Consider the following 27,906-nt stretch of genomic DNA (forward strand, 5'->3'; position numbering starts at 1 on the left):
ATTATTATACAACTGCATAAGCAACATCATCCTTGAACATGTTCCAATAGAACAGGTAGGCTTTAGGACCCAATTGTAGATGTTGTGATCCAGATTTGGCGCTTACGTCCTATATAGAAGTGGGCTTTCAACGAAATTTAAAAACTTCCACAGTTTTCTTTGGTCTACATGCCGCATATGACACTGTCTGGAGAGAGGGTTATGCTGTATTAATTAGTGAATGAACTACCGTGCCAAAGAACAATACAGCTTTTAATAATATGCTCAAGAGCAGATATTTCCATGTTGTTCTTGGAGAGAATATCAGTAATCAGAAGAAACTTAACAACGGCCTACACAAGGCTCAGTACTGGCCCCTCTCTTATTTAACTTATACATAGCTGACCTGCCAGATACAGCATCCAGAAAATTCTGCTATGCAGATGACATAGTGTTAGCCACCAGAAATAAAGAATTTAAATAGACAGAGGAAATACCCACAAATGATCTTGCCTCTATGCATACCTATTTTAAAAAATGGACACTGCAACCAAGCCAAAGTAAAACTGAAGTGTCAACTTTCCATCTCAACAATAAACTGGCACATGATGAGTTGAACATCCCATTTGGAAATTCAGTCCTATGCCATAACAAATATCCTAAATACCTAGGAATTACACTTGATCATACCCTATCATATAAGAAACATGCTGAAAACATAGCTGGAAAAATAAGAACTAGAAATAACATTATCCAAAAATTATGTGACACTTTTTGGGGTGCAGCAGCAAACACATCACGAACATCTGCACTCGGATTGGTTTTTTTCGGTGGCAGAGTACTGTGCTCCAGTTTGGCTGAACAGCTACCACACTAAACTAATTGATTATCAGCTTAAGACAACAATGTGACTTATCTCTCTAACCATAAAAACAACTCCTGTCTATTAGTTCCCAATGCTGGGTAACATAATACCACCAAACCTACAAAGATGTGATTGAGTATTTTATCATATTCTCTACTACGAGAATATGATAAAATACTCAGAAATACTGAATTGCTTATACACAACGACATACTAGAGGTACAGCTCAGACTGAAATCAAAAAAGCCCCCTCTCCATGAAGCTAAACATCTGAAAATGACCAGCTATAATATCAAAGAACAATGGAAACGGTAATGGAACACAAATACTAATGCTCAACTCGAAACTCGGTTTGATAGGCATTGTCTCAACATTCCAGGTATGGACTTGAGCTGAAAGACATGGATAACACCGAACAGGATTCATACCGGCCATGGAAGATGTGCAGGCTTTATATACAAGTGAGGAAAAATTCCTTCACCAGAGTGTGACTGCGGGCACCCGAATCAATCAATCCACCATATTTCCACTGAGTGCAGTCTTCGTGCACTCAGTGGAAATACACATACAGTTCAAAATACAGTTCAAAGAAACGACTTCCTGGAGGCAACAATGCCTGCTATAGACTGGATCAGAGAACTGGATCTTAACTTATAAGTGTTTTGTTCATTGGAAGTGTAATTATCTTTGTTTTACTCCAACTGTTTGTCACGTACTTTTTACATGCTTATATTGACTTGTGTACATGCACCTCTATAACTGCCTGTAGATTGCCATACACTAAATAATAAAATACTTCAATGATGCAATATTGCAATGTGTCCCTAAAGTGTAACAATAGAGGGTGGGAGTGAAATTAATGTGCAATCTTATTAAGCAAGAGATTCTTAAGAAGAGTTACAATGTATTTAAAAGTTAATTGTGAGTATGAAAAGAAACTGGCTCTGCAAGCTAAAAACAAAGTAAAAGAGTTCTATCATTGTGCTGAAAGTAAAAGAAATAATGAATTTAAAAGATAAGTCTACTGAATGCAGATGGCATACAGGTGACAGATACAGAAGAAATTGTTCAACTAATGAATGTCCATTTTGTTGAGCTATCAACCTGGTTCTAAAATGAATATATTTTAAAATATTCATTTTTTAAAATTAACATTCCACAACAAAATAATTTATGTTTCATCCATAAAAAAACTATTTTCACAACGTTATTGAGAATACAACTATGCATTACAGCGACCTGACATCCAAAAGGTTTCAAGAATACCCAACATATCCACAAATTTTTCTTGCATTTATTTAATCTACCAGTTTCATAAATTCTTTGGTCTGTGTCTTCAGGATTAAAATACAAAACTAGGCTAAATATGGCTTCTTTAAAACCTAATTAATACTCTAATAATGTAGTTGAATCTGTCTACAAAGTATATTAGTGCTGCGAATTAAATGTTTTCTTCTGTCCAGTATGCAGGTATTGAGAGATGAAAATTCTGGGCATCTAGGAATGCTAACTTGGACTAACTCACCTTCAAATGAAAAGCCCTGGTAAAGAAAAGATTAACTGTGATAGTCAAAAGAGGGAGATATATATTCATTTCTGAGATAACCTCAAACACTATACAAATAATGAACACAGCATTCAGCTAATTCACCTATGTGGTAAATCCCATTGCATCATTTAATCCACAATGACTGTCCTCTCTTTACCTTCCTTTATTTTATTATTTTTTTATTTTATTGTTTCTACTCATTCAGTCTGTCTTACCTCTCAAATTCCTTTAAATCACAATAAAAGAAGCTAAAGATCTTACTTGACTATTAGACTTACAAATATCATCTTCTATCAAGCAAGTTTGATTTTAAAAAAAAAATAAAAAAAAACTCATTCTCCCTTCATTTCTTGAAACAAAGAAAGAATGACATGACAGTAGATATCTGTTGTATTCTCCTTTGCAGATGCCTATTCAAATCTGATATCCTTCAGCCAGCTGTCAGCGATTGTCTAAGGGCAGAGAGAGAGAGGGTGCCCACCTGTCCTGTCTTAAAGATTAGTAAGGACTAAAGGGAATCACCTACTCCCTTTGGAGGAATAAAAGGCATTAGTAGATTTATTATTTATTGTTATTATCCAGACTTCCATGGGGTCAAAAGACTCATCGTGGGAGGTCGTTTTTAGGAAACACAAAGTTTATCATACCACTGCTTGAACTCACTGACCATTCTTGCTCTAACCACTCTCTCTCCAGCAATGCATTCCATGGCTCAACCACCCTCCATGTACAGAAACCACTCCTCACCCTCTTGCTCACATCTTCCTTTCGTAACTCCCCAGGGATGGCCCCTTGTCATCGCTCCTTCCCGGCATTCCACCAAGTGAAAGAACTACCCAATGTTTACCCCGTAACTGCCTCTCAACAGTATAAAAGTCTTGATCATATCACCTCTCCTTTTTCTATCCACCGAACTCTGCAGTCCACATTCCCTCAGTTGATCCTCATAACTGACATCGTACTGTTCTGAAACCATCTTTGTTATAGTATGCCCACCATTTGTAGATCTCTGCTTGGCGTTTTGCCAAGAATAGTCAATTCATGCTGAAGTGGAGAAAGAAATGAAGGATGTACAAATTTCTAGCCAACATGCGAAATCACGTGCTTTCTTGTCTGTCGCTGTACTAGTAGTAGCTTGATTTTTGTTGTTGCTTTTTTGAATTATTTTTTATTATTAATTTGTATGATGGATCCAGTACAATCAACAAGTTCTGTTGTTAAGCGTTTCAACAGCTATTGCAAAAGAATATTGAATAATGTGCTGACATTCTGCGAAAAAGAATCATTAAAAGGCAGTCTACTTGTTAACCTTTCTCAAGTCGTAAAACGTGCAAGTACAACTGCAGGCGTGTCGGGTCAACTGTTAAAAGAATTCGTAGGGAATCAAAAGGTGAAGGTAAGCCAAAATTTAAATCTCCTAAAAAGAAGCGCCAGAGAAAGAAAACCATCGAAACTGTAGCTTTGAATAATTTTGATGTAGACATAAGAAGAAATATTCACGAATTTTACGTGGTCGAGAAAAGAGCGCCAACTGTTTCGAAATTGATTCCTGTGTTTAAAGAAAAAATTAATTTTCCTTGGAAAAGAGAAATTTTAAGGAAAATACTTCATGAAATCGGATTTTGTTCTAAAAATTCCCAGAATAAAAGGTATCTTATCATGGAGAAGTGATATTGTTTTATCTAGAACGCAGTATTTGAGAGCAATACAATGTTTCAAGGAGGAGAAAAGACCAATTGTCTATGATGAAACTTAGATTGATAGTAATTTAACTTATAGAAAATGTTGGCAGTCTAAAGAAGAATGTGGAGTGCTACAAATCAGAAAGTATCGCAGCGCATAATAATTTTATGTGTGGGTGGAGAAATGGGTTTTTTACCAATTCAACTACTGGAGATTACCATGAGCAAATGAATTCTACGATCTTCGAAAAGTGGACAGAAGAAAAACTGATTCAACCTTCCTAAAAATGCTGTTGTTATAATTGATAATGCTTCATACAGTTTGCCCACCAATTAGAGGTCCCTCGACACTTCTGCGCATGTCAGAAAAAGAAGAATCCATTCCGATAATAGGGTAATCAATCTGTCTTCTGTGATGTGTTTGTTTATTATTACACGTCGGAAAATTTAGCTATTCTTTTACGAACATTGTAGTTTTTAAAGTTTAACTATTTTGCTTGTATAACAGTTGGAAAAATGTACGTAGAATATTAACAAAATTAAAAAAGGTACAGCATAAAACAAAAATTTAACTAAGTTTATTTTTAAGAAAGTTTTCTATAAAATAAAAATAATTATACAGAAAAACAGAAATTTTTTCAAATGAACTTAGATATTCTAAACTTACAGTTGAGAGAACTGAGACACTTTAATGTCCTAAACCGATTAATTATTTATGACTTGTTGTGACTCTTTTAACAAACCCATGCAAAAAAAGGTTGGAAAAAAATACCATTATCAAATCCTTTTAATCTTCATAGTCATCTGAATCGCCATCACTTTCACTTAAACTAATCACCAAAGGTTCGTATAATTCTTCAATAATTCCGTCTCTGTCCCAATACATATTTTCCAATGAGGTGACATGAGAGCAATATTTTCCCCATTTTTGAACTGTAATACTTTCAATCGCCTGTTCTGAAAGCTTAAAAAGTTTTGACATGTCAATATCTCCAGTTACGTTGCGACGGCAAATGAAACTTTTCACTTCTGCCCAAACATATTCAATAACATTAATATCGCAATGATAAGGTGGTAGCCTCAAAGCTAGAAATCCATGCTCATTGGGCATCATGTCGAATTTAAATAGTTTAGTTGTGGGCGAGTTTCTTTTGACCAAATTAAGCAATTCAATTTTTTGCATATCTGAGGAATGAGAAATGTTACTTGCAGAGAGCCAATCTGTAAGAACTTGCTTCTTATTAGACCAATGTGGAACTTTGTTTAATCGAATAGAATGATATGAAGCGTTATCAATTATAACAACAGCATTTTTAGGAAGGTTTGGAATCAGTTTTTCTTCTGCCCACTTTTCGAAGATCGTAGAATTAATTTGCCTATGGTAATTGACTTTGTATAGTAAGTGTGAATTTGGTAAAAAAACCTATTTCTCCACCCACACACACAATTATTATGCGCTGCGAGGCATTTCCGGTTTGTAGTACTCCACATTTTTCTTTAGACTACCAACATTTTCCATAAGTTAAATTACTATCAATCCAAGTTTCATCTAAATCGGTCTTTTCTCCTCCCTGAAACGTCTTATTGCTCTCAAATACGGCGTTCTAGATAAAACAATGTCACTTCGCTCCATGATAAGTTTCCTTTTATTCTGGGACTTTTTAAAACAAAATCTGATTTCATGAAGTATTTTCCTTAAAGTTTCTCTTTTCCAAGGAAAATTAATTTTTTATGTAAGCACAGGAATCAATTTCGGAACAGTTGGCACTCTTTTCTCGACCACGTAAAATTTGTGAATAGTTCTTCTTATAACGTCTACATCAAAATCATTCATAGCTACAGATTCGATGGTTTTCTTTACTCTGGCGCTTTTTTTTTTTTTTAGGAAATTTTGGCTCACCTTTACCTTTTGATTCCGTACAAATTCTTTTAACAGTTGACCCCGATATACCCGCAATTGCACTTGCATGTTTTATGACTTGAGACGATTCTTTTTTTGCAGAATGTCAGTACATTATTCAATATTCTTTTGCAAGAGCTACTGAAATGTTTAACAACAGAACTTGTTGACTGTACTGGATCCATCATACAAATTAATAATAAAAAAATAATGCAAAAAAGCGACAACAAAAATCAAGCTAGTACTAATACAGCGACAGACAAGAAAGCACGTGATTTCGCATGTTGGCGACCAATTCGTACATCCTTCATTTCTTTCTCCCCTTCAGCATGAATCAACTATTCTTGGCAAAATTTCAAGGAGAGATCTAAAAATCATTGGAAAATATGTACTGGGATAGTGACAGAATTATCGAAGAATTATGCGAACCTTTGGTGATCAGTTTAAGTGAAAGTGATAACGATTCGGACACCGATTCAGATGAGTGATATGAAGATTAAAAGGATTTGATAATGGTATTTTTTTTTCCAACCTTTTTTTTGCATGGGTTTGTTAAAAGAGTCACAACAAGTCATAAATAATTAATCGATTTAGGACATCAAAGTGTCTCAGTTCTCTCAACTGTAAGTTTAGAATATCTAAGTTCATTTGAAAAAATTTCTGTTTTTCTGTATAATTATTTTTATTTTATAGAAAACTTTCTCAAAAATAAATTTCGTTAAATTTTTGTTTTATGCTATACCTTTTTTTAATTCTGTTCACACTCTACATACATTTTTCCAACTGTTATACAAGAAAAATAGTTACACTTTAAAAACTACAATGTTCATAAAAGAAAATCTAAATTTTCCGACATGTAATAATAAACAAACTCATCCCAGAAGACAGATTGATTACCCTATTATCGGAATGGATTCTCCTTTTTGGGACATGCGCAGAAGTGTCGAAGGGTTTCTAATCTGTGGACGAATTATATCTGCCTCTGTACCCCTTTCCAGAGTTAATTTATCCCCTTCAAATCCTGGAGACCAAATCTGAGAACAATAATATAAGTGTGGTCTGATCAGGGTCTTATACAACGGAATGATACCTCTTTTATCTCTGCAGGTCAGCGTCCTTCTCAATATTGCAGCATCCTCTGGGTTACCTTCCCCACTTTTGCAATATGCTTCCTGAATTTCAGGTTTCTATCAATCATCACCACCAGATCTCGTCTCCCCTACTTCCTCCAGCTCCTCCAATCAAGTATGCATCCTCCCATCCATGGATCCCAAACTTCAGAACTTTACGTTTTGCTGCATTAAATCAACACCCCCGTTCATTTGTCCATCTGTCTAGTTTATTCAAATCCTCTTGCAGAGATGCCACATCTGCATAATTACTGATAACCCTTCCCAGCTTCATATCACTGCAAACAACTGAATATCCACTTGCAATCCATTAACAATGTCATTGATATAAAGGTTGAACAATACAAGTCCCAGTACTGAGTCCTGTGGAACCCCACTTGTAACCTTCTGCTTCCTTGATATTGCCCCACCATACACAACTCCCTGATACCTATCAGACAGACAATCATGAATCCATTTGACTAACCCGACATTTAAACCTATGTGCTGCAACTTAAATATCAGCTTATCATGTGGCATCCTGTCAAACGCCTTTGCAAAATCCAAAAAAATGGCAGTATATGCCTTTCCCTCATCAACTGCTCTTATCACTTTATTATAAAAGGCAATCATATTACTAAAGCAAGAGCGTCCCTTAACAAATCTATGTTGATTCTCACAGATAACATTACCCTTATCTGTCCAACGCTGTATATAGTCCCTCACTCATTTCTCCAAGACCTTAACAATTACTGATTACACACAAACTGGCCTATAATTAGACACTTCCAGTCTGCTACCGCCCTTGTGCAACGGCACTATCTTACCTTCCTTCCATTCCTCAGGTACCTTTCCCGCAGCTAGACTTTTATTGAAGGGCCAGGTCAATGGAGCTGTCAGTTCTTTAGCACATTCTCTCAAAACCCGTGGTGAAATACCATCCAGTCCCACAGCTTTAATGGTATCCAGAGTACTCAGTATTTGGAACACACTCTCCTCTTGCATCTCTAAACCCTTAACCTGCCCTATCCCTCTAGTATTGAAACCTTCTTCTCCAGGATGAAATACTCCAATAAAGTGCTCATTGAACAACTCTACTATGTCCTCTGCATCAGTCACTCTATTCCCATTTTTATCATGCAATGTTATTCTTCCACAATCATTTCTTCTCCTACTGGCCAAACAGCTAAAAAATTCCCAAGGATTTTCTTTGGATCTTAATGCCAATCTCTTCTCATATTCCAGTTTTGCCTTCCTCACCATACAGGTCACTCTCCTGGCCTGCATCTTATATTCTTCGTGTATCTGCATATATCTTCGTGTATTTTATATAATAATAACCATTTATTATCATCCCTTTTTTACCAATAGATATACTGCAGGCAGGAAGAGCATCACAATATTGAATATGTTATATTCAATACTCAACTTCCTGCATGCCTCAGATTAAAAAGTGATTATGCAAACAAAATATACATATGTGTCATTAAAACTGAATGAAAAATCTTAAAGTATTTCAGTAAAAATTTCAGTATTAGTATTATTGTTATTATTATTAGTAGTAGTATTAATACTATTATATAATATATATATAATAATACAGAAGCTTCCAGACTGTCAAAGACTCATTGACAGAGATCATACATCACCTGCACTAACTGTCATACAACTTTCTCTAAAACTCAAACACATAAGATGTACTCGCTACTTCATCAAACTGTTCCACTCACTCATGCTCTTGGAGATAAAAATCTAGCTCTCCCCCTTTCTTAACTGCACACAAACTTAACTTCTACAGATGTCCCTTTGTCCTCTTCCCACCTTCCATATGATGAAAAATTTCTGTCACTGATATCCTATAACACCCTTTCAGAAGTTCATAGATCTCTATCATATCTGCCCACTTTCTCCTGTTTACTAGTGTCTACAGTTCACATACTCTCAATCAATCCTCATAATCTACATTCCATAATCCAAATATCATATCTGCAACTATTCTTTGTACCTTTTCCACAGCTTCTTTATCCCAGTGGACTCAAGGAGCACAGATCTGTGCACAATAGTCCAATGCAGCCATATAAAAGCCTTGAAAAGTGGTAAAATTACTTATTATCCTTACATGGCAATGTTTGTTTCTGCATCGCAATTATCCTCCGAGCTGTATTTGCAATTTTTGCATTGTAATGACCAGTGAACTTAAATTCTTATTCATCATTACTTCAAGATCCTAGCCTCATCAGTTTCTCCAAACATAATATCACCAATATAATATGCCATTAGAAATCTCATCATGCCAAAGTTTATGGCTTTACGCTTACTAACACTGAACTGACAGTTATTATCATTCATTTGCCTGTAGTTCTTGCCTACTCAAGTTATTCTGCAAGCATTGCATACAGCATCCCAAAATTACACTAATGATCATCAGCAAACAACTGAAGATCTCTTTATGTCCTTCCCATTATCATTAATGTATAGATTAAACAACAATGATCCAAGGATGGATCCCTGAGGTACACTACCAGATTCACACTACTTTATGACATGTGGTATCCTATCAAATGCCTTACCAAAGTCCAATAATATCATAGTGTATCCTCTCCCCCCATAACATAGTATATCCAATTGAGTCATAACAAAATTATAAAATATGAGCAAGCTGATAAGACATAAACTTCCTTTAATATAATCATGCTGCTCCTAGCAAAGTGTAGCTTGTCTGTCAGCCTATTTCTGTATACCTTTTAAGACTTCTCTGAAGTCTTCACAACCACTCCAGAAATACCGATAGGTGAAAGTTCAGTTTCTGCACCATCCTTGCATGATTGGACTACCATACATTCTTTCAATTGATGTGGGATCTTTCTTGAGCTGAGACTGAAATTATAAAGATGTGGCACAGGCCTAGCCAGTTTGGGTGAACACCCCTTTAGCATACATAATGATATCCAATCTGTTCCTATTGCTAAATTCTTATCCAGGTTATCCAACTGCTCTTGAACCTCCTCCATCTCATGCACCTCTATATCTTCATCCAATGTAGTGGCAACATTATGCACCATGTTACACACATCAAGTTGTTAGGGTGAAGTGAGCACTAATTATTTGAACAATTCCATCTGCTTCTGACACAAGGGTAACAACAACACCTGCATTCGGCAAAGTTATTGCTCTATATTCATTCTTCCTTTTACTTGCAGTATAATGATAAAATTCTACTGGGTTGCCTTTGGCCTGCTTAGCCAATTTCTTTTCATACTCCAACTTAGCTTTATGTACAATACTCATAACTTTTACGATCTGCACTTTTTTTAAATTTCATTACTCCACTCACTATTATTCTCATAATATTTCTTCCACATCATCATCTTGTGGATCTCTTGCTTAATAAGGATACATATCCATTTCACTCCCTCTCTCCCTATTTGTTTTTTCAACTCTAGGAACGCATTCAGATACTGCATCACATATGCATTTTTTCAACGATTGCCATGCACTGCTGATATTCTTCCCATTCAGTAATTCCCCTGAGTATGTCATAATTTCAGCTTTGTAGTTCAAACCTGTAACCTGTCCTAATTGGAACATTCATATTATTATTATTATTACACCCTCCATGGAGTTGGCAGACTCCTCAAGGGAAGTTCATTCAACTGACAACATATTTATCATACTGACTCTTAAAATCCTTAACACTCCTTGCATTAACAACACATTCTGGTAATGCATTCCATTCATTGACAATTCTCCATATAAAAAATCTACTCCTCACAAACCTCTTCACCACACTCATACATAACTTCCAGGGATGATCTCTGGTTTTTCCCCTCTTTTTATAATCTCATCTGGATTAAGCTGATAAAAACTTCTTGTTAACTTAAATGTCACTATCATATCACCTCTTTTCCTCCTATCCACCAAACTCTGCAATCCACATTTTTTCTACCTCTCTCTCTCCATAGCCAGCAGTCCCAAGTCCTGATATTGTCTTAGTCACCTTCCTCTGGACCCTCTCCAATGTCTCCACATCACACTGAAAACCAGGTGATTAGATATGAGCACACTAGTCCAAGTGTGGTCTGACCAGCTTTATACAATGGCACAACCACTTCCTTATTCCTGCATGTTAAAGTACTTCTAATCACAGTAGCACTACAATGTGTAGCATTCACAATACTAGCAATATGTCCTCTAAACTTCAGTCTGCTATCAACCATCACTCCCAAAAAACCATCACTTGGACAGAGTGGGGATAACTACATCCCCACTCCTCTATCCAAGTAAAAAGTCTATTCAAACCTTCCTGAAGGAAATTAACATCAGCAGTGCTACTCATAATTCTTCCTGGAGATCCCCAGTCAGTCCACATGATATATCGTTTACAAACAAGTTAAACAGCAGGTGCTCAAGACAGAACCCTAGGTACACAACCAATCTCCAATCCATCTAACCAATATATTATCTATTCCCATCCTTTGCAGCTTGTACACCAACTTATCATGTGGGAATCCATCAAACGCTTTTGCAAAGTCCAAGAATATCACTGCATATGATTCTCCCTTATCTAACACACGCTTGTTACCATATCATAAAATGCAAGTAAATTGCTAAAACAGGACCTACCACTTTACAAATCCACGATGACCATCATAAAGAATGCTGTGTCCATCAACCCAATCCTATATTCAATTCCTAATCAATCTTTCCACATCTTGACAATAACCGCAGTTATACAGACTCGTCTACAGTTGGAGACTTCTGTCCTAGAATCATGTTTGTGGAGTGGTACTATTTTGCCTTCTTTCGCTCATTAGGAACCCTATCCACTGCAAGACTTTCATTAAATAACCAGGTCAAGGGTATAGTCAACTGTAGTGTACATTCCTTAAAAATACATGGTGATATGTCATCCATTTCCACTTATTAATATCTAACCCAACTAATACCCGATTCTTTCACTTCCAATTCTACTAACACTTGCCTCCCTTCTATATATTGCACTTCATCATTTACACCAGTATGATATATGCTGATAAAGTGCTCGTTCAATAATTCCACTATACCCTTTGCGACTGTTATTCTGTTGCCATGACTATCCACCAGTGCAAACCTGCCATATTATTCTTTCTCTTGCATTCCATATAATGGAAAAATTCCCTTGGGTTAACCTTGATCTGACCTGCTAATTTCCTCTCGTACTGCACTTTTTCTTTCTTTACCATGCTCATCACCTTTCTAGCCTGCATTTTATGCTCTTCATGGATCCAATCACCACCAATTGTCTTGTACCTCCTCCATAGCATTTTCTTTTCCAGCACAGCTTGCTTGATTTCACTGTTCATTCATTTCACTCCTGCTCTATTTACTCACTTAACCCTTGGTGTGCAGTTATACATTGCTTGTGTCAGATACTGCCTTGTGAGTTTCCATGCATTGCCAACATCTTTTCCACTCAGCTCATCTATGCAATGTACTGATGTTAACTGACTACAGAGCTTCCTAAAATCGTCTGCTTTATACTTCCGCACATATCCATTTTTGCTAACCTCTTGTTTCATCATTTCCCAAACACATACCTGAAGATCATTCTCACCAACTGGCAGCAGTGCCAACACCTTGTTAACAACAACTGCATCTTGTGATCACCAAATCCAAAATATTAAAGCCTCTAATTGCTTCAATCACATGCTACTTAAGATACTTATCTCTCAGAAATTCCACAAATTCACTCTCCTTGTTCCCATACACTATCTCCTCCTTCCATTCTTTATTTCTGTAATTAAAGTCTCCCATCAGGATCAACTTCTTTTTACATACCCAACTAAATTGCCTAAACATTTCACAATTAGTATTCTCTGCATTCCCTGGCCTATAACAGCATCCTATCAGATATACTAACCTGTTTATTTCAACTTCACACCACACAGATTCAAAATCTGTGCCTGCACTATCAACTTCCACACTTACAATTTCTCTGCAATCATTAACAGCACTCTCCCCTCCTCTTTTCACATTTCTATCCTTGCAGAATATCATATACCTTTCTATTCCTGACATCACATCCTCCTCAGACAACCAAGTTTCACTTATACCAATTATCTTAGTGCAGACTGACCCAATCAATGCAACAAACTTAGCTCTCTTGTTTCGAATACTCCTTACATTTGTGTGCAAACATAACAATCCTGGTGTCCTAGAGACTATTCTACCAGCACCAACATTCTCTATTCTAATTGTTATACCACACTTCTCTTCGGTCTGACCACTTCCATTTCCCTGATCCTGATTTCCATTCCTACCTGTCTCATTCTCACCTTTATGCATTCCATCACCTTGTGCTGCTGCAACCACATCTTCAACCTCATATCCATCTTCCTCCTGTTGTATAATCCATTTAGTTGTGCTATCCTGTTTCACAAGTAGACTCTGATCATTTGCTACATTAATTTCTTGACTCTGTGCCTTCTCAGAAAACAATAGCCTTTCTAAATGCTCAACGCCAAACCCATTCAAATACAATCCAGCAACTTTAAACCACTCCAACTTTCCTTCAAATTTACTCCACAGATTTACAAATTGAATCCCCTTTACCTCACACACAACTCAGCCATCTTACTATTCATTATCTCTGCTCTCCTTCTCAATTCACTGTTGTCATGATCTGGGTAACACACCTATGACTTTTCCAACAAAACTATTCTTCTTTACCTGTTGCAACAACTTCCTCAAGTCTCTATCGACATTCTTTTTTTCCTCCAACTAAGTCATTTGTGCCCATGATTGCCACTAATTTTGATGCCCAGCCTTTCTTTTTCTGCAATACATCAGTTATTTGCTTCGTTGTTCCACCATAAAAGCATGTTTTGTGCACTTTATTAGTCATTACACCTCTAATGATTGAGTCCCCATACAATGATGATATGACTATCCTTTGACTCTTTCTTCATAATATAAACTTCCTCCTTTTCATTCTCATCAGCCGATCTCTTCTTTAGATGTTTAATATTCTCTTCCAGATGTTTCATTTTGCTTTTCATTTTCACTAACTCTTGCCTAAGCTCTTCTACAACAGTCACGATACTTGCTCCCATTTCTAATCGCTCTAATCAATCAAGACATTTTTCACATACATTAATGCTTTCCTTCTTCTCGTTTACCCAAGCAGTCCACAAATCTTTTACATTTTTCAGTGCATACATATAACAATTCTCGCAACACATCCACTACAAAAAATCCAAGCCAGAAGTAGATCTCCATACTGAAGCAATCTTAGAACACAACAAATTCACCAAAAGAACAAACTTAATCCCCGTTGTTCATGATACTCCTATGCTACTGGCATTTGTGTACAGACAAGTTATCTCCTAGCTTTTTCATAAACTTACACTTGGCTGAGTTGGGTAACTTTCATTCCCACCAACAAAGCGTACAGCTCCACCTCTTCATAAAATTCATAACCATGCTCAGTGACATTCATATTATTATCACATATCTTAGCTGAACTTTCACACACACATTCTCACCATTCTTCCTATTATGACCTACTTTCCCCGACTTTATGCATTAGATCTCACTCCAATAAATAAATTCCCTGGGCTCCTGATGCTAAATCCATTCAAGTGCATTATACCATTCCTCTTATATAAGTCTTTTCTACCATCAAACTCACCACACATCCAAAAATTTATACCCATTTGTTCTACACAGCCTGCACAATGAATAATTTGCTACCATATTGCTATAATGACAACTAAGGCTTTTGACAGAATAAAACATGACAGACTGCTGCATAAATTGGAGAAAATGGGTTTGGGTTATACAATATTAGCATGAATAAAAGGATGGATGACTAACAGATATCAAAAAGTGGTATATGGGAGATCTGAGTCTGCGAGGTTTAAAGAGGCTTTGATTCTCAGACTGACATCATCTCTAGATGATCCTCCTCTTTCAGAATATAACTATCAAATTCTTAAATATCTCATCCAGACTCACCTTCTGAGAATGGATATCACAGATCAGTTGAATGACTACCTCCACGCTGAATTCTCTGAACACTCCATGCCTCGTCAACATGAGCCTACATCTAATTCTGCAATGACTTTGTCAAATAGGAAACAGAGGATGCAGCTATGCAGGCCCTCTATAAAAAGAATAGAGGGCAATGTGCCAAAACCATCCTTGACGGTGCTTCCCCTCCACCTCTAGCAGACTTACACGATGATTTTGTCAAATTCTGGAGTACAGTCTTTTCTGCTCCAACTCCACACTTCCCTGATTATGACGACCAACCTACGATATTGAGGTCCATTCCTGCCCTTCAAATATACCAGCCTGTCTCCATCCAGGAGATTAAAGCAGCTCTTCCATCCAACTTCTCTGCCTCCGGACCTGATGGCTTTCCTGCGTCTAGGCTTCGGAAGGTACCGTTGAAGATTCTTCGAGACTTAGTGGACATCCTTTCCAGTAAAGTAAGTAATACCACCATACTTACGTGCTTCAAGAACTATCTTCATTCCAAAGAAAGAAACTTCAAGCTGTGCATCAGACTTTAGACCTATTACCATTTCCCCTGTGTTACTTAGACTATCATAAAATATTAGTTAAACGACTTCAGCACATGATTATAGACAGAGAGCTTTTGTTCCTTCGGAAGGCTGTGCCGAGAATATATATCTTCTTCCTTCTCTTCTCTCTGATTCCCGACGCCACCTTAAGCCTCTATATATGCCATCGCTGGACCTCCAAAAGGCCTTTGATGGTGTCTCCCTTCCTGCTCTCCTTCAAGCGCTGTCTATTGCTGGATGTCCAGAACCCTTTCTTTCCTATGTTATGGAGCTATACTTTGATAGCTCCATCACTATCACTAAAGGGTCCCATGCAACTTCTATTCCCGCAGTGCGGGGTGTTCACCAGGGTGATCCTCTCTCCCCTTTTCTTTAACTGCATCATAGATGAGTTTCTTCATTCTCTTCCTAGTCATATAGGCTAATCTCTAGGCACGTCTTCCTTTAATGCTATGGCCTTTGCAGACGATCTTATTCTCGTATCCTCTACTAAGATAGGCTTGCAGGAACTCCTTGACCGGCAGTTGACTTCTTCTTCTCTATTCGAGGCCTTTCTATTAATGTAGAGAAGTCCTGCTCTTTAGCGCTTGTCCCCTCTGGTCGTGACAAGACGCTTAAGGTCGAGACTATAGAGTTTCCCCTGCACGGGAGGCCGTTGCATGCTTTAACCATCCTGGAAGAGTGGAGATACCTCTGTATCATGTTCACCCCAAAGGGAAGGTCTTCTGTCCCTTCTATCCTATTAACCATCTCAACCCCCAGCAAGGACGGTTTCTCCTTTCTCACTATCTCCTACCTCACTTTTACCACAAGTTGGTGCTTGGTAGAACATATATCTCGGTACTGTCCCGAATGGACAGCACTATCTGTTCAGCCGTGAATCATGACTCCGACTGCCGCTTGACACCCCTACTCCATATTTCCACGTGAGGGTGAAGGATAGTGGACTCAGGGGTTCCATCACTTAGATGGCTGATCCCATGCCTGCAGCTGTCCAGAATTGCGAATTTAGAACTATCTTCTTCCTCTATCTGCAGAGAGACTTTCTATAGCCCGTTGATACAAGAAGACTTTAGGCTGGCTAAAGGCTGGTCCCATTATCAGGGTACCTTAATTGAGTCAGCACCTGCAGAACACAAGAGAGGGGCATCTCTGTTGCACTGTTCTGTAGATGGTGCTCCTTTAAAAGAGTCATATCTGGTGCCTCCCCAGCATGAATGGGTAAGGGATGGCACCAGACTCCTCCCTGAGTTCAAGTATACAGGATCAATGCCCTGCCTACTTAAGCCTGCACAGCTCGATGGGGTAGTGACGACTCTAACTGTAGGGCTGGCTGCCACTACAGTGAGACATTGTCTCATATAGCCCAGTGTTGCTTCCGCACCAATGGGGTCCGCATGAGGAGGCATGATGCCTTGGTCTCCATTCTGAACAACCGCTTTAAGAACAAAGGTTGGGAGACTGCGGTGGAACCACATTATAGGACCTCCGCAGGTTTGCATAAGCCAGACTTAGTGATTAAAAGAGATGGTGATGTTTGGGTAGTTGATACCCAGGTGGTGGGAACAGGGTGCCCACAAGCCTATAGCCATAATAATAAAGTAAATTATTATAAAAATAATCAAAATCTAGTTAGTAAGATATGGGAGGAGCATGGGGCAACTCTGAGGTTTACCAGCGGCACCATTTCTTTACATTAGTGTATGGAGTACAGATAGTTAAAAGGACTTAAAACAGCTTGGGCTTACGCAGAAGGATATAAAAGTTCTTTCCTTGAGGGCCCTACAGGGCACACTGGTGGAATGGCGTTGCCACCAGAGAATGACTACAATGATAACTAGAACAGGCATAGGGTAAAACACTCGTATCCGGATGAGATGTAAGGGTAGTACTGCCCATAACCAGTACAAGGATTAATAAAAAAAAAAAAAATTTTTTTTAATAAATAAAATAAATAAAAAGTGGTGTACCACAAGGATCAGTGCTTGGTCCACTGTTATTCAATCTGTACAATAATGATATTGGAAAGGATTTGACAAGTGACATACAGTTATTTGCTGATGATGCAAAGATAGGAAGGTTAATCAGGAATGCTGCTGACATGCAGTCTTTGCAAAATGATTTGAATAGGCTGGAATTGTGGGCATGGGAAAATAGGTGTCAGTTCAATGTGAGTAAATGTAAAGTCATTCACTTCAGCATGACTACATATCCAATGTTGTATTATATTGGTGGGATTATGCTAGAAGAAACTGATGAGGCTAGGGATCTTGGAGTGTTAATAGATAGGAAGTTGAAGTTTAGGGGTCATGCGGCAAAGATTGCAAATACAACTCAAAAGATAATTGCAATGCTGAAATGAACGTTCACATGTAAAGATAAGGATGTTATTTTGCCTCTTTACAAGGCCTTGATAAGACCTCACTTGGACTATTGTGCGCAGGTCTGGTCTCCTGGGTTCCGTTGTGATTCTGATATATTGGAGAGAGTACAAAGGCAAGTGTTAAAAATGATATCAGGATTGTGGAATACTGATTATGAAGACAGATAGAGAATTTGTAGACTGCAGACACTAGCAAACAGGAGAAAGAGGGGTGATATGATTGAGACTTACAAACTGCTGAAAGAGTCATACAGGATTTCAATTGATGGGATTTTTCAATTTATGGAAGGTGGGGAAAGGACGAGAGGGCATCCATGGAAGCTGAGAATGAAGGCTGCCAAGAAGAGTATAAGGACTAGATTTTTTTCTCAGAGGGTGGTGCATGATTGGAATGGACTGCCATTGGATGTTGTGAGTGCAAGCAGTGTGAATGAATTCAAGAATAAGTATGATAGCTGGTTTGTGTAGTATGTGGCCTCCCTCGATGAGTCTCTGACTCCCTGGAGGTCTCTCGTAATAATAATAATAATTTCTGTCCTTCTTAACTGAGTACCATTATATCTCAGTAACAGACTAACAATTTCCAATTCTTCTTTCTCGCTTCTAACAGCAATCCTTTCATATATTCTCTCATCATGTATTTATCACTGCTTAAATCATGTGTTCCTATATGATTGTTATTGTTTCTTCATTGCATTCATCATATCCATAAATTTTGCTCCAGGGAAGATCAAATAATGACTGGCATCCAGATACCTATTATTTGTTTTTTTTTTCTTACCTAGTAATTGACTTATCTTATTATTATTTGTTGATACCTTCTCAACTTCTATACTTTCCCTACCTTTTATTGTTATGCTTATTTTTCTTCCCCCGAGTTTTTTAAACATTTAACTTTTTTGAGCTCCATGATCAATTAGTTGATAATCTGTTTTAATCTGGAAATATCAAATTATCTATCATTAATATCAGTGCTGTAATGCTTCTGCTGAATGTAGCATAGGTTCTTATCTCTAATATCTATGCTACTTTGCTTTTGATGACAATATTATTGTGAGTGGATCTCCTATATGATTTGTTTTGATTTATGTTGTTTTCTTATATTAGTTAGCGCATTAATAGTATATTATTATGAGTTTTATTTGATTTATTGTATTTATTGCATCAGTATACCCATATATTTGTAGATGATTTGTTGAAATAAATACAATAAATCAAGTAAAAATCATAACATACTATTAATACACTAACTAATACAAGAAAACACTAATGAATCAAAATAAATCATATAGGAGATTTAGACAGACTATAAACCATTATCTTATCATAATGTTCTTTTAATCTATTAATAATATTCAATACATAAATACGATGCACACAACAAACTTTTCATTATTTACATGATCCTTATTGATACAGACATAGGTATCTGTCACTTCAAAATCTACAATTACTGGTATAACTGCATTCCATAAATGTAAAAATTAAGAAATAGAAACAATATTAGGAAATATATGCATCACACATATAGTGGGATAATTGTTATTATACCACAGCAGGTGTTACACCTGAGATGTCTGCTGGTCATTGCCTGACCACAATATCTAGGAATGTAGAATTAAGAATTTTGTTATATAGATTCTCACAAACAAAATTAGTATTTCTTGTCTCCTAAAAATGAGAGAAAAAAAAAAAAATCAAATAATTTTCCTTACCTGTGCATAATGTGTGGGCTAACAGTATTGACAATTATATAACTCAATGTGGCCTGTACAATAAGATGAGATATTTGACTGGAAAGAGAAAAATTATCAATTTATCAATCACATCCAATGTTCATTCAGTAAATAAAATTATTATTATTGTTACAGGAAGTACCCTGGGAGTGAGAGACAGGGACTTATTGAGGGGGATCATCTTACTCAAACTCATTCACTATCTGCACTCCCCACCTCAAAACGCAAGTCATTACAATTTCACATACACTTCGATGAAAGAAAAATCTAGCTCTCAACCTGTTTTTGACTGCATTCATTTTCAACATCCATGGATGCCTTCTGATCTCTCCTTACCTTGCATGAAATGAAAAATTCTTTCTACTGGTATCCTATATTACCCTTTCAGAAGTTAATTCCTCTAACATCTCTCGTTTGCTAGTGCCTTCAGATCACAAATTCTCAATCTTTCCTTATAATTTATATGCCACAGTTCTGATATCATATTTAGCACACTCCTTACACATTCTGCACTGTATCTGCACCACCTCAGAAACAAGGAGACCAAATCTGCACACAACAGTCGAGATGATGTATCAAAGCCATGTAAAGAGAAGCATACTTATCCTTACAGGACAATGTTCATTTCAGCATTGCATTTACTGCAATTATCCTCTGAGATGCATTTGCAATCCTCACTACAGGGCCCCTGAACTTCAATTTCCTCCATGATCCCTAGTTTGGTCTAGCATAATCTCGCCAATATAATATGCAACTGGATATTTCATTACTCCAAAGCACATAACTTTACATTTACTAACATTGACTGATAGCCATTTTTACATGCTCACAAATCATTCTGTAAGTACAGCATGTCAGTTGCAATCCCAATTACTCAGTCTATTAATGTAATACAACAAATAGCTGTATATCTCTTGGCAAATCCTTTTTCTTGATATTAATGTCAATACTGAATAGCAATGGATCAAGAACTGATCACTGGATCATACCATTGGTCCCCTTAAATTGTGCAGACACATCTCCTGCACACCATTTTATTTTTATATCTGTCAGTCAGCCAAAGGTAATAGTTCATAATCCAATCATATATTCTCCAACTTATGTAATAGCCATTCATGTTGTATTCTGTCAAAAGCTTTAGAACAGTGCAATATGGTATATCCATTTCCCTCCCTCCCCTTGTGTAACTCAATATCATTATAAAATGTGAGCAAGTTACTCAAACATGACCTTCCTTAGAAAACCTATGCTGTTCATTTCAAAATATAGATTCTCTGTTGACCCATTTCTGTATACAGTCGCTTATGAACTGTTCAAAAATCATCACCACCACTTCAGAGATAATGGTAAATTGATAGTCTTTTTTTGTAGAGTTTTTTATTTGGATATAAAATAAATTAAACTCACCAAAAAATTATATTCCTGTTTATTCTTTTATCCAAACATAAGCAAACAAAGTTTGCATGTGATATATCTTCAAGACTAGGCTACTTGTATATAGAAGCTAATGACTTAACTGCATTTAGTATCTTTTAATGCAAATCACACATCCTTTTAGATGTATACTGAGCAGGTAAGCTTTTTAAACAGTTAATTGTTCTGGCAAGATGGATTGATTGGACCTTTATCCCTTTGTCAGATTTGCAGTGAAACTATTAGATTAAGGAATGTTATTGAGCACTTGGCTCACTCATTAAAAGCTACTGACTGCTATTTGTGTTTGCTTTTTTTAATATATAAAAGAGAAAAAAAAAAAAAAAAAAAAGAGACCATAATGGATTTCAGACATGCCCAGAATGGGCAAGCCAAAGGCTTACCTTTCTGGGCTTCCGACAGCAGGTTTAAAAAGCTTACCTGCTCAGTATGGAAAGATCAATGAAGCTGGAACAAAAAAACAACAAAACACAACAAAACAAAGAACAACAAAAAGTATTTGCCTAATACTTTTCAAGTATTAGGCAAATGCCTAATACTTGAAAAGAAGAAGAATTCGAAGAAAGAATGATTATGGAAGGATGATGTTAGCAGATGAAAACAGTTGAGTGGTAAATGATGTAAAGGATATAGTTGTAAGAAGTATTTCATTTTCATGAATTTGACATGACAAGTTTTAGTGCAGAAGGTGTGGAATGAACAAGCAGAAGATATATGTGGAATTAAGTAAACCTGATGTTAATAAAACACAGAAATTAACAATATAAAACCACGTCTTAAAGCAGTTAACATAAGACGGATTTTACTTATGTATATATTTGATTGGTATATAATTTATTTAATAATATTTATTTTAATTTAATTTATAAATTAAAATAAATAAAAATTTAATTTAATTAATTCTGAAACTTGTGAAGAATTTGGAGTTTCTTATCCATATATATGACAGAAAGTGCATACGATTGAGAGGCAGGCTAATAACCAATATGAGTAAGCTTATCTGTGTGACATACGTGAGCCTTAGATTTTGTATAATATAAAGCTCTATCTCTTGTTCAAGTTTTTATTACAACCTTAATGTAATTAGACCATGATGCTCTACATCATGTACATGCAGTACCCTAGTGACAAAATCATCTTTCCTGAATATATTAATAACTTCAACTAATATTTTATTCTAAATAACAGTTTTAAAAACTGCACAGCTAGCTAAATGAACTTTTCATTTTTCTAATCCAATGTTTATTTCACTTTTCAGTTATTACTCACTCTTTATCAATCTTGGCTTTAACTATCTTAAAAATGATAACTGTGCATATGTATGACCTGACATCCTTAAAATCTCTTTACATCCTTCCATCAAATTAATTTGCCTGTATTGCTCCTTGAATGCTAGAAGTCATTTTGAAATTTATGGCTTTCCTAGTGGCACAATCTTACTTGAAAATTTTTCTCCCACTAATGATGTTTCACAAACTGCTTAAATGCATAGCAGAATGGATAATACTTATTACTCCAAGAAGGCTTGACTTCTTTCTTGGCAATAATCCTTCTAAATGTATTTGAGCTAGCGGATCTCTAAACAATTCAGATCAAACATGGCACTAAATTTATTCTTTTATGGAGCTCTCAATCTTACTTGCCTGGCATTACAAGAGACTACTAAATGGAATGATAATGTTGCAATAGATGAAATGGTTCTACAGCAACACATTACGCAGAGATAAAACTAAGTTAGAGATAACAGTTAGAGATAAAACTGATCTCCTGCCTTTTACTTTTCCTCCAACTGCCATAATGATAATCTAAAATCTCTTTCTAGCAAATATGAAACCAAACTATGAGTATAATAGTTAACTACTTGTACTTTATGATACCTGGAAGTCTCTTATATGTTTATGTAACCTATCAGAATGCCACTATACCAATAACCATCCAAAGACTGACAACGAACATTTCACATTTGACATCTCAAATGTGAAACAATCATGCTTATGACTAATCACCATTATTATTAATGTTATTACCATTATTATTAATGTTATTATATGCTTCAAAGTGTTGAATTTTTTATATATTCACTATTATGTTTATCTTCCTGATGAAGCTATTAGCAGACAGTGAAATATGTAGTTTTAGTTTAATACATCTATGGGAACATTGAATGTTGGAAGTATGATTGGAAGGGGAAGAGAGGTAGCAGACATGATATGGAAGAGGAAGTTGGACATTTTGTGTGTGCAGGAGACAAGGTGGAAGGGAGAAAAAGTGAAGGAACTGGGAGACGGGTATAAATTGTTCTACTCTGGAACGAATAAAGAGGGAGGAAATGGTGTAGGAATTGTGGTGTGTAGCAGAATGAAGGGCAAAGTACAGGAAGTGGGTAGGAGGAACGACAGGATCATGCAAATGAAACTGGGGCCAGGAATAGAGAAAGTGGTCGTCTTATGTGTATATACCTGCAAGTTGGCTGTACGACAGAGGAGAAAGATGAGTTCTGGAACGTGCTAGATTAAGAAATGAGGGAAATGGAAGAAAACAAGATGGTGATTGTCGGAGAAAACTTGAATGGACACATAGGAAGACAGAATAGGGACTGTGAAAGGGTGCATGGCAGCCATGGAGTGGGAATGATGAACCAGGAGGGTTAGAGGATTGTGGACTTTGCAGTAGCGTTTGATCTGGCAATTGTGAACTTGTTTCTCTACAAGAGGGAAGAACATTTGATAACATTTAGAAATGGTAACAACAGTTCACAATTTGACTACATTTTGACTAGAAGAAAAATCTTAAGGAAATGACAAATTGTAAGGGGTAATCCCAACAGATCAAGTGGCACAGCAACACCAGCTGCTGTGCACAGACTTTAAAATAAGATTGAAGATAAGAACCTTTGGAAGTCATGGGATGAAGACAATTAAGCGGTTTTGCTTAAAAGAAGAGAGTATGAGCAACCATTTTAGGAAGGTGTTAGAGAGAGGATTTCGGATGGATTAGAGAGTGTACAAGATTGGTGGAGATATAATTCAAAAGCAATTCTGAGCTGTGCAATCGAGGTGCCAAGGCAAGGAGTCTGGAGGTGTCTGAGGGAGAAGAAGCTACCTGTGAAATATGTCAGGTTGGTGCAGGAGATGTACAGAAATGTGAAGACAAGAGTTCAGACTTGCCTGGGACAGACAGAAAGTTTTCAAGTGACAGCTGGCTTGCATCAAGGGTCAGCATTAAGTCCATTCCTGTTTAATATTGTGATGGAGGTGATGATGGATGAGGTGAGAGAAGACGTGCCTTGGACAATGTTGTATGCAGATGACATCTTGCTGTGTGCAGAGTCAAGAGAAGAAGTGGCAGCTAAACTGGAAAGATGGAGGAATGTACTGGAAGAGAGAGGTATGAGACTGAGCAGAAGTAAGACAGAGTATATGTGTTGCAAAGTGGACAGCAGCCAGGAGACAGATCTAGAGCTGGAAGGAAATGTCATCAGGAAGGTTAGGGACTTTAGATACTTAGGTTCAACAGTGGAAGAGGATGGCGAGGTTGAGAAGGAAGTGGGATGCAGGAGGATACAAGCAGGATGGAGAAACTGGAGAGAGAGAGAGAGAGAGAGATGGCTGGAGGGCTATGCGATAAGAGGGTGCCGATCAATCTAAAAGGCAAAATCTACAGGACAGTAGTCAGACCAGCCATGACGTATGCTATGGAAACTGCGGCCCTGAGGAAAAATAACATCAGCAGAATAGAGCTAGCAGAGATGAGAATGCTTAGGTGGATGTGCGGTGTGACCAGAAAGGATCATCTGAGAAATGACTATGTGAGGGGAAATGGTGAAAGTTACAAACTTAGGAAAGAAGATACAGGAGGCAAGGTTGAGTTGGTTCGGTCATGTGGTGAGGAGGGAGGACGAATATGTGGGAAGAAAGGTCATGCAGATGGATTGGCAAGGGGAAGAGGAAGTGCAGGTGGCCAAAGAAGAGATGGAGGGAGCTGGTGGAAGAGGACTTGAAGATGAAGAACTTGAATGTGGTTACAGCCCAAGACAGGAGGATGTGGAGGATACTCACCAAAAACAGTGACCCCCACTTAAGTGGGACAAGCTGCAGAAGATGTTTAATAAATCGATGAGTATATATATTGTTTTTGTCGCTCTTTCTACCATACTAAATATTATTATCCCAAGACCCCCATGGAGTCAAAGACTAATCACGGGAAGTCCCTATGTCACTCAAACAGCTCATCATACTGTGCCGTAAATGCATTCAAATTTTCTCTACAGATGCCACACTCTCAGGCAATGCGTTCTAATCATTCCCAACTCTCTTATATGTTCATGTAACCTATCAAACACCACTATGCCAATAACCATCCAAAGACCTCACACGACAATGAATGATGCTATGTGTGTTTCTTGCAAAAAACCTGCTTCCTTGCTCAGTACAGTTTCCAAGGATGACCTTCTGTTCTCCTATCTCCCACCATTTTATGAAAAACCTTTACCTACTTATACATCTCTATCATATTACTCTTCTTCCTCCTATCCATTAGACTTTGCATTCAGTGCTTCATTTTGAAAAAGTAGATCAAAGAGATCTTTGATGATCCAGATGGTACAGAAAAAAAATCTCCTAGTTCTGAGGTTATTTCCTTCAGGGGTTATAAAGTCTCAGTTTCAGAGATCTCTTATTCTGCTGGTATTTATCCTGAAGTTTGGAAACTAAACCATATTCAAACCATTCCTGAAAAAAAAAAATAAATAAATAAAATCAGACAATTAAATTGTCTCTTATTATTCTCACTTTGATCTCTTCTGAACTAATGAAGAAATATCTGTGAACAATAAATAGTTTTAATGGAATACGTGCATTAGACATATTTAAATAACTTTCATAGCTTACACATGTAACAAAAATTATATCAAACTGAAATTTTTATTAAAAAATTTCAATATATTACATCCACCATTATATGGACATTAGGGTTTATACAAAAACCGACTTTTGAAAAAAAACAGGTTTTCGAATTCCAGTATTTCCAAAAAACCGGTTTTCGAATTTTTATAAAAAAAAAAGTAATAATAATAATAATAAATAATTAAAACAGTAAAAAATGTTTATACTTATTTTAAAATCTTTCAGTTTATTTAATATTTATGGAACTACAAAAATATAACAAAATAAAATATATTCCATACAAAACCAAATAAATAAAAAAAATCTAAAATAACTAAAATCCGTACAAAATATAAATTTTTATTTCATTTAGTATTTTTCTTCAGGAAATATGATTTCAAAAAACATAAAATGTCCACTGAACGATTACTTAATCTTGTTCTTATTCTAGATACAAAATTGCCTGAAACAGAAAATACTCTCTCTCACTGGCTACTGAGCTTGGCTTTATCATTTTCAGGCATCAAATAATAAATCTAAATTCTTTGTTCTTTTATTGGTTGCCTCAAATACTGTCTTCTGATTTGATATTATTTCTTCAGGTTCTTCAAGAAACCTATGAACTGATTTTCTCATGGCTTCTTTTAGAGCATTGCCCTGATTAATGGTTTCTCCATCTCCGATATATTCGTCATTGGAATCTGTTTCCATACAAGAATTTGGATATACTCTAGACAATATTTTTCCAGATAACTTAATAATATCGAGTTTTGAAGCTAGTGGTACCTAGCCTTCATATTTCATATGAAGGCTAATATGAAATACACTAGATTTCTTTGTTGAAATGTTTTGTGGATTTTGCAAATATAACAAAAGGTTACCAATCCAACTTGTCTTCTTTCTTGAATTCATACTTCTGAAGCATTTAATAATTTGGAACTAATTTCAGTCTTTAATTTTTTAGTTCATTTAATAGAAATTCAAATATGCCTTCAGTTGCTGGATGTACCAGTCCCAACACTTGAAGAAACTCCATGACTTTAGGATATTGAGCTTCATTCTGCATATGAGAAACACCAATATCATTCAAAGCAAAAACAACACATTCTTTTAATGTTATAAATCTTTTAATCATGGTCTCTAAACTATTCCATCTCATTTGGCAGTCAAGAATCAGATTTAATTCCTTTCTTTTTCTTGTTTTACATAATTCTGAAGGATGCTATCTCTTATGAGAGATTTTCTAAAATATTTGCAAATTTTTCTAATTCGAGAAATTGATTATTTGTAATTGTCAGACAACATAGGGAATCCACAGTCATTATCTAAATCAAGAGAAATTAAAAAATCCTCGCCATAGTCATTTTCACACTCTTTGTCATCTTACGATTCCTCACTTGTAAGGAATTTCAAGTCAAAATGTTAATGGTTTTAATTAACTAATTAATTGATGTTTACATATTAATTTTAGTATTTAAAACCGTTTTTTTTTTTAATTTAAAAAAAAAAAAACTGTTTTAAATCTGGTTTTTGAATTTTACAAATTTATCCAAAAAAAAAACTGTTTTTGAACCTAGTTTTTAAAAACCGACAACCTTAGTGGACATTATCATCATCATAGAGACAGACCATTTAACTACATTCAAAAACATGAATCACAATAATGAGTCATAAATCACGTGTATTAGCTCATGTCACGGTCACAGCTGAAGTATATGATATTATACTATTAGTGTTCAAAGGAACAACTGTAGAAAGTTGTGTAGATAAAAAAATAATTAAAAACTCATGAACAATTAATAGTGATCACTTCCCAAAA

The 27,906-nt window shown here is 36.3% G+C and overlaps 1 protein-coding gene across 3 annotated transcripts in view; it reads right to left on the reverse strand.

Moving 5' to 3' along the window:
• oys (lysophospholipid acyltransferase 6) overlaps positions 1-27,906 on the reverse strand; it is a 325,432-nt gene that overhangs the window by 218,294 nt on the left and 79,232 nt on the right. For all 3 annotated transcript variants that reach the window (XM_090411054.1, XM_090411053.1, XM_090411055.1), the window contains exon 4: positions 19,750-19,827. In XM_090411054.1, coding sequence (XP_090267180.1) covers positions 19,750-19,827 — 78 coding nt within the window. The remainder of the gene's footprint in view (positions 1-19,749; positions 19,828-27,906) is intronic.

This window comes from Typopeltis vanoorti, chromosome 21, assembly GCF_054136105.1.
Source record: "Typopeltis vanoorti isolate ZY-2024b chromosome 21, IOZ_Tvanoo_1.0, whole genome shotgun sequence".
Lineage (NCBI taxonomy): Eukaryota > Metazoa > Arthropoda > Arachnida > Uropygi > Thelyphonidae > Typopeltis > Typopeltis vanoorti.